At 41.4% G+C, this 9,100-nt stretch overlaps 1 protein-coding gene across 2 annotated transcripts in view; it reads left to right on the forward strand.

Moving 5' to 3' along the window:
- cav2 (caveolin 2) overlaps positions 1-8,357 on the forward strand; it is an 82,865-nt gene extending 74,508 nt beyond the window's left edge. The window contains exons 3-5 of one of the 2 annotated variants that reach the window (XM_034684764.1): positions 1,694-2,529; positions 2,775-2,962; positions 6,273-8,357. In XM_034684764.1, coding sequence (XP_034540655.1) covers positions 2,380-2,529; positions 2,775-2,962; positions 6,273-6,426 — 492 coding nt within the window. In that variant the 5' untranslated portion in view covers positions 1,694-2,379 and the 3' untranslated portion in view covers positions 6,427-8,357. Of the gene's footprint in view, positions 1-1,562; positions 2,530-2,774; positions 2,963-6,272 lie in introns of those variants that run through there. The other variant, XM_034684765.1, reaches the window with a different exon arrangement.
- Positions 8,358-9,100: the final 743 nt, after the last annotated feature.

Raw genomic sequence — 9,100 nt, forward strand, 5'->3', positions numbered from 1 at the left:
GACATCAACAAGGACATCCTCTGTTGGTTTGTTGACAGCCTTTCCCAAATCATGAGTTCAACAATCCTGACTCCTATGCACTGGCTGCTACTAAGAATTTTTGTATGCCAACAAGCTAACTAGCTGCATCAGGTATTTGAGGTGCACCAAAACATGCTTATTTGAAGTTATACATACAAAGTAATAGCTCAATTTTACAAACCAGAAAAATATAGGGAAAACAACCAAAGGAATAATCAACTCATGGAAGTTCAATGACGGAGTTAGCTAGCAAAGAGCTGGCAGACAACTAGCCGCACCCGTCTGTCAATCAAGGCAACTGCACCCCAAATAATCTTCCCCCACTGTACCCTTCAGTTGCTACTGGTTGATTTTATTCTAGACTGCCATGACATGTCTGGTTTTGCTGCAAAGTTGGTCGTTTGAACATGACCTTTAGGGCTTTAACCCACTTTTGGACCCAGCCCCAAGTGGCCACATGCAGAATTACAGTTGTGGCACTTTCTCAATTTCTCAGCCCTGGAGGTCGATGTTTGTGAGGTTGTGTGAGAAAGACAAAACAGCTGAAAATGTAGTTTTTTTTACTCCTTACATCTTAAGATAAAGAGTATTCTCTTACAATTAGCTTAGCTTGTTACCCAATCTGACAATCAAGTTCAAAGGTGCAAAACATTTTCTTTAGTTTGGTTTGTTTGTTTGGCTCACAACCTCTTTTTTTCTTCCTTTTTTCTTCCAGTAATTATCAGTCAGCTAAAGTAAAATAAACAGTTCAATTTTGCATTACTACTTTTTCTTAAAAATGTGTTTACAACTTATTCCACTCTTCCAAACTACCTTAAGATGCAATTTACCTATTTTCACATGCAACAGAAATGGATTAGGTCTGGTATAGTCTATGCATTTTTATAAACAATTATCAGAAAGCACAACTACTTTTGTTGTAAGACCTTTTGGTCTGTACATTTTTTTCAGTCTTTCACTCTGACTTTCACAGTTTGCACTTTTCCCTCAAGAATATTTACTATTAAATAGCTACAGTGTTTTAAAGCTACTGTGAGGAGATTTTTAGCTGTTTGAGAAACAGACTGAGATTTGCATTGATGACTCTTTGTGGCGTACAAAAGCTATTGAATGTGTATAAAATGTTCTATGTGCCTTCATTTCTGTCCACTATAAGCTTTGAAGCCAAAAAAAAAACACCTACATGTGTGCTGTCGTATTGCGATGGTGCAGTTAAGGCATGCACAGAAGCGACCTGGGTGATAGAAGCTTTTGGTTTTACATTTTCCACAGCAAAGGTCCTCAACAAGTAAAAAGTTTGACTGTTAAAATATAGCAAGGTGATACATTGTGGTTAAAAAAAAAACTTACTCATGTAAATCAGCAAAAAAAGGTAAAAGGCACAGCTTTTGCCACAGGGGGCACCAAAATCAACACAAACCTATAGTTCCTCACTGCAGCTTTAAACCAAAGACACAACACACTTCTCTCTTTTAATTTAACAATGATTTTTTTACACTATGTACAGGATGCATGAAAATGTAGACCCACAGTCAACAAACTTTCTAAAACAGAACACTCCAAATATATGAAAACCAGGAACACTGGCACCTCAAAGCCCACTGGTGTTCTTAGTTTAACCTCCCTCTTAATACAATAATGATTTTCCATGTTTCTGAATATTCTGTTGCAGAGTGCGAGCGAGGTCAGACACTAACTCATCTCCATGTGAAAGGGGAGCTGCCTGAGGAAAAGCTTCTCTGTGGAGCTGCAGTTATGTTGGCTGCTGTGCTCAGAGCATGACAGCCAGAGAGTGATAAATCTACACACAGCCAAAATAAAGTTTGTGGTTCATCAACTCAACAGGTAGATAAGTGCTGTGTTCATCAACAGTTATTTATGGATACAAAGTGTTAAAATATAAACATGTATTTGTCTGTAACCCACAGCTCTGGGAGGGGATTATAGATATTTTCGTGACTCCAAGGTGAAGGCATTTCTAGTTTCCAAAGCATTTCTTAACTGAGCTAAATTCTTTCTTAATGCATTAGACCTAAAAGTCAAGCACACCCTCTGGTCCTGCAGTAAGATCATGCTTAATCACATGGCTGAAGAAGGGTTAGTGTGTTCAGCTGCTGAAACCCTGAGGGCTCTTGGGTCTTCCTGACTTGGGGGGGGCCTGTAAAGCTGCACAGTAGTATCAGTCATCAGTGAGCTCGCGCGCCCTGCTCTCGGGGAAGTGACTTTGAGCTTGTTGTGTCTCCTCGGCCCCACGCTGCGCTGCTTTCCATACGGGGCGGGGTGCCGAGCAGTCCCGGCGCACAGAGCAGAGCGCACCGTCACCAGCTGCTCTCCCTGCTCCGTCTGACAGCAAAAAACATGGGTTTGGAAAAGGAGAAGCTGGACACCAGCATCATTATGGACGAAGATGAGTTCAACAGATCCATAGAACCGATCCTGTCCAAGAAAGGGAAAGTTTACAAAGCGGAGCCGGACCGAGATCCAAACGATATCAACGCGCACTTGAAGGTAGAGCAGGAACACACACACACACAGCGGGTTTACTCCCTGAAACTGAAACTATACAAGTAAACTGTTCCCAGATTGTGTCATGTACTGTTTCAGAATACTGTAGCTTTATTGTTTTCACTTAACAACCTGTGAGAGTAGCAATCAGCAGTGTGAATACCTGGAAGTCGCTCCTTGTGCGTCACTCCATCACTATTACTATCACACAGCTCATTCCGTGTCCCTGTGTGTGTTTGATCTGACAGGTTGGCTTCGACGATGTCATCGCAGAGCCCATGTCCTCTCACAGCTTCGACAAAGTGTGGATAGGGAGCCACGCAGTCTTCGAGCTGGTTAAATTCATCTTCTACCGGCTGCTGAGCACGCTGCTGGCCGTGCCCATGGCGTTCATCCTCGGGGTGGTGTTCGGGGTGCTCAGCTGCATCCACATCTGGTAGGAAGAAGTTCATTTCGAGCTGCAGGATTCTGTTTTGAGATGATAAGTGAGACTGATTAAATCTGGCACAGTGCCAAACATTTCCAAAACAACATGTATGGAGTTTCATGTTCATGTTAGAGAGATGCATGGAGCTTAAATGGGGAATTATTTGGCATTTAAACCTATATAAGTACAGCCAGCACTCTAAAAAGATTGAATACCTCAAATCTAAACATATGGAGTTTAGACAAATAGATAAAAAGTATCATATTACTTTCATTTAGTGCTGCAAACACATTCAAACTTGCATTTAGGTGCATAAATATCCATTATAGGGATACAGTCATGCTTAGAATAGGAAGAAGAAAGAAAGAAACATACTTCATTAATCTCCAGGGGAGAAAATTCAATTTTTTCACTCGTGTTGTTTTTCAGTCATGCTACACGCACAGTTTTGTGGTATATATACATACAATCATGCACACACACATGCAGTGGACATGCACTTTGGGAGAGATGTCAGAGTGGGGATACTGCCATCAACCAGCGCACCCCAAGCAGTTGGGGGTTCGGTGCCTTGCTCAAGGGCATCTCTGCAATGCCCAGGCAAGTGAACCAGAATCTCTCCAGCCACCAGTCCACTTGCCAAGCTTCGTCCATACTGGGACTCGAGCTGGCGACCCTTCGGTTCCCAAGCCAAGCCCCTATGGGCTGAGCTACTGCCGCCCCATTTTCATTTAGTGCTGCAAACACATTCAAACTTGCATTTAGGTGCATAAATATCCAGTATAGGGATACAATCATGCTTAGAATAATATATAAGTATGATAAAATCTCTCAAAACTTGGTTTTGGGTGCCAAAAATACAGTTCACATTTCTGTGTGAACATATCAGGATCACTCCGGTGTGTGACTTTTCCTCAGGGGCTTCTACTAATTGGCAGCATACTTATTCTGGCCCTTTAGGCAAACATTGACACAAGTTATTTTTACAGTCAGCGTCACATTTAGAAGAAGTTTGAAACATTTTGTCAGCGTTTTTGTTTTTATACCTATATTTGGAGAGCTATGTCATGCATATGTCGGCTATGTGCGCCTGCAGCAAGTCGAACCAGGTGCCTCAGTTTTTGGAGTTAATCATGCAATGAATGCATATGTTCCACAACTCACAGAGTCCATTTATTAACACTTAATGGAACAAGATTTGAAGCGATGATGTAAGCGCTGTATGGAAAGTTAGGGGGAATGTTATGTTCCATTGGTAGTGGAAAATAAAAAAACGCCCCAAGCTCTTTTTCCCAGTTAGCTGCAGAGACACAAGCTTGTTTGCAGATCAGAGTGTGACATTCTTCAGATGAGAGCTGCAGAGTTACTCTAAAGTGACCTTTAACCCCAGGTGGGATCACAAGCTCTGGATGATGCCTTCAATGCAAGGAGGGGAGTCAGCGCAGGTATTCGTCAATAGAGGTACTCAGAGGTGACGCTGAGCTGGTCAATACATGAGGAATGTCAGGAAGGGAGATCACAGAGGGGTGCTGCTTCAAAGGAGAGCACAGTGTGTACAACTAGGTGCTGTATTTTTAGGTAACACAGTGGAGTGAAGGTCACAGGCTGGAGGAGAATAACAATGGTGCCGTTCTTTATGCATCTTTTTGATGGAAGATATGAACCACCTTACAGATACGACAATGACAGTCATTATTCCCAACACACAAATATCACAGGCCTGTTCTCTTTTACTGTTGAGAACTTATCGCCATCATTATTGGCTTTTCACCAGTTTGAACCCAGAGGTCTGAATGGTTGTTGAGTCAACAAGTGTGAAGACATTTTGCAGAAACATTGAAAGCATCAACACAGATGCAGCTCAAGAAACAGAGCAGCAACTGGCGTGACAGTATAGCAATTAAACGATGTTATGTACGTCCAAATTGGGAAGTGTTGAGTCAGCCTGAGTGTCATTGTAAGTCGAAACTGAAGCACAATCATGCCAGAGTTTTGCGTTAGTTTTCAAAGTGTAATGAAGCCAAGTAAAGATACAGTGTTGAAAGACACAGACAAGACTTGCCTTTCATGTAACACAAGCATCTCTTTTCTATTGTGTTCTCCATTTTTGTTGATGCTCCACACAACTTTAAAAAGTTGTGCGTATACATGCGTGATGCGCCCATTGTGAAATGATACAGCCCCATGGCGCTTGTTGGTTCCTTTTTTTAGTAGCTGGGAAACCTCTGATTCATCTCACACGAATAGACTTAGCATAGAACCCATTGGAGTTAGAAGATTTTAAGATCCTGGACCATAGACTGTAGAAAACAAGGAGGTAGTGTCAGTGACGTCATCCAAGAGGGGTTTTGAAGCCATATGTTGGTGGTCACCATATTGGAAATGCTTTCTCAATCTAACTTAACCTGGACATAAACAAAGACTTCATACAAACACATACAACCTGCTCACCTGTCAGTCAACTTAGCTGTCCCTCTTATTATTATAGATCTATGAATAACTATCCATCCTAATGTCTTCAAAATGGTAAATGGACTTGTACTTATATAGCGCTTTTCTAGTCTTTCTGACCACTCAAAGCGCTTTTACACTACTTGTCACATTCACCCATTCATACCCATTCACTCACTGATGGTAGAGGCTGCTACAGTAAGGGACCATCAGTGTTAGCAAATCTCATTCGTACACATTCACACACCTCTGAACAACAGAGGGAGCAATTTGGGGTTCAGTGTCTTGCTCAGGGACACTCCAGCATGTGACTGCCGGAGCTGGGATCGAACCGCCAACCTTCCGTTTGATAGACGACCGACTCTACCCACTGAGCCACAGCCGCTGGTTAAGTTACAATGGTCGTTATCTTTACTGGGCTGTAAAAATAGATATTTTCAAATGGGCGTTGATGGGATTCCTTGGCCTCTTGAGCAAACCTCAAGTAGACACTGGAGGAACTGCAGTTTTTAGCACTTGTGCATTTGCTTCATTCTCAATGCCAAAGGTTATGGCTTGGTTTCAACCCAATCTTGCCCAATTTAATAAGTGAAAATAAGGCCCACTGAAAATTCCTGGAGCTTAAAAATCCTGCAAATGTGATCATCTGTCTCCTCTAGAGATCACTTACCCGGTAGATTAAAAGTTTGGTGGGAACAAGGAGATATTAACCTCTGATAGCCAACAGTTTCTAATGCTGCAACTAGCATCCAGTTCAGTACAATGACCCTGCTGTAAAATATTCAAATATCACATCATACTTTTTATTGATTCAGAGAACAGAGAAAATAAACCCACTGATGTGAATATCCGTCTTTTTTCCTTCCAGGGTGGTGATGCCGCTGATCCAGTGCTTCCTGATGCTCTTACCTTCAGTGCGGGTGGTGTGGAGGAGTCTTACAGACATGTTCTTAACACCGCTCTTCCACAGTATGGGAAAAATCATGTCCTCTGTTCAAGTGAATACCAGCGAGAACTACTAGAGACACTCCTCTGTCCCCGTGGAGAAAGATATGTAGGATGGATTTCCATTAAGGAACAGAATATTCTCCTTTAGGAGGCGTGGATTTGACCATTTGCAGGAAAAAGACGTCTTGATAGCAGAGCTAAATTTGGGGAAAAGTGAAGGAATTAAACTTACATCTTTTATTTATCAGATATATTTCAACACTTACAGCAGTTAGATTAAACCCTTTAAACAAATATACCACATTTTAGCCTTGATTCCTTTTAACCTGCAAATTTACACATCCATGCAATCCAAGCGTTGGCTTTTGTTACTGACATCTTTATAAGAGGTGAAGGGTTTGATACCGTTTGGGACTTTATAAAAACATGTAATCCAGATTGGAGTTATTTGCTGATTGTGACCAAAATGAGTTCTTGTCATTCCAATACTCCGTGCTTGAGAGACGTAGAATCAATCGTTATTAATTCAGATGAACTCCTGACTTGCTGAGAGATGTAATATTTTTGCTTTTTTTATATATATAAACTGTATATATTGCAAAAACCTACAGGTAGAAGTTGAATGTAATGAATATAATATGAGCAGACAGTTTAGTAGACAGTATGACTATTAAATGCTAAGATGCAGCTTGTTGCACATTTCCAAGCTTCTGTATTTACTGTAACAGCTGTGTTGACTTCACAGTGCATCGGTAATAATATTGGGCATTTGCTTTTTTTTTATGGACCTAAGCTATATGAGATGTTTTCAAGTGATACTGAACTAAAGATTGAATATAATCAGACGGTTGGCTTTCTAATTTATGATTCTTAACGGCCAGGTCTTGACCGGTAAATACTGACATTCAGTGTTCTCTAACATGACGCGTACCACATTGTGTTCTGTGTTGAACATGCACATTTAATTTGGAGGTGCTTATTTTTGTCTACAGCTAATTGGTTGAGGGTTTGAAGGCTTTTACAGCCAGATAACAACATGAGTTTAACCTTTATGTGCAGTGAGGTTTTTATTCAGTTGAATTTAAGGTACAACTGTGCAGATATATCAGCTTTTCTTCTGTTTGCTCAAGTTTTTATAAGTGATAACCAACCCTTTGAAACATGTGCATTCAATGTGTTAGCAAGCAGTTGACTAATGTAACATCTTGCAGATATGAGTACCATTAGCTGTCAAAACATCAAGCTGTTTAAAGTTAAATGTGCTACTTTCATTAGCAGCTAGTTGCTTGCAGTAGTTTCTGAGAACAGCTGCCTGATGGGTCCTGAAACACAGTGTGTGGAGGCCGAACCATTTGTGGCATATGCTGTTAAACCAGCTAATGCAGAAGACCTGCAGCTTTGGCTCACATTCTGCATGAGTTTTGAGCTTATGTATCTCAACTAGGATGCATTTAAGCCCAAAACAGGGTTTTTGAAAGGCAGTTGATGAACCATATTGACCCAGATAGTCTGCTTGGATGGTAGTTAGAGTTAAGGATGTTTCAAACAGAGTACTTGACCAGAAGAAGATAGAACATGCTGCAGGTCAGATCTCTAAATCGCACTGCATGATGAGATGTCATGTTTTCAGCTGACAGCTAAAGGCACATGATCTGTCAGGTATTTTTCATCCTTTGACTGATGATAGACCGCTAACAACCCTGCAGCCAACATACTTACGATCAGTTCTTCTACACTCAGAGGAAATTCAACGTAGGCTTGTGCAATAGTGAAGGACAGGTGCGTAGTTAAAACTTTTTCTCTCCTTTCAGCCGTAGCCTGCAGCGATATCCAACCTCAGCTCAGCACAGTTATCCTTCAAAAGTCATCAACCCTTTTCTGAAAAAAAAAGCATAACCTGATCATTTTTAAGTGTTGCTTATTGTTGATATTCTCATTTTGTATCTTTTGCTTTAACATACCAAATGTGCTCTTCATGACCAGAATAAAGAGAGTTTTTCCTCAAGGTAATGTTTCTGTGTGTGGTTTCTCCTCTCAAAGAAGATGAGTGTGGTCGGGATAGCTGAGTGCCCGAGAGGTCTCATAAATCTCTTCACTGAGATTGCTGAGGCTCTTTCCAACACACAGCTGAGCTGTGGGTGGATGGAACATGACCTGAGGCTTCGCTCTGAGACCGGCAGGCCTGCACAGCATTTCCATCCCTGTTAGACTTTTTTTTTCTCTTAAAAGAATATAAATTCAAATGTTGTTGTTTTCAATTTACAGCACAAGTTATGGTCTGTACTCTTTCTGTGAAACACCAATGATAATGCAACTATTGAACTGCTTCAGTGCCCAGAAGCTCTACAAACTTGATATCATTATTAGTGGTTAACAGATCTGAGTGCACTGATGCATTTGTTCTGACTTGGACATCTCAGCCACAGCTGCTGGTTAGATACACAGCTGGCAGGACACACTGTCTGAGATGGCCATTTTCCCTCCAAACATAACCCCTCCTAGCTCGGGTGTTACCTGTTATTGACTGAAGTGATGCATTCTTAGCAGCACAGCTCTGCCAATCTCAGCCCTCTTGATGCCGAGAACACAGAGGCACAGACACTGAATGTTCTGCAGCTGACTCTGACCTTTGACCTCTGGCCTTCCTCCAGAACAGAGAGCAAACAGTACTCCCACAAGGACTCACAGCAGTAATGACGCTGCAACTGTTTCTGTATTACTGATACAACTATCAACACTGCTGCTGCT

Source organism: Notolabrus celidotus, chromosome 6 (assembly GCF_009762535.1).
Source record: "Notolabrus celidotus isolate fNotCel1 chromosome 6, fNotCel1.pri, whole genome shotgun sequence".
Lineage (NCBI taxonomy): Eukaryota > Metazoa > Chordata > Actinopteri > Labriformes > Labridae > Notolabrus > Notolabrus celidotus.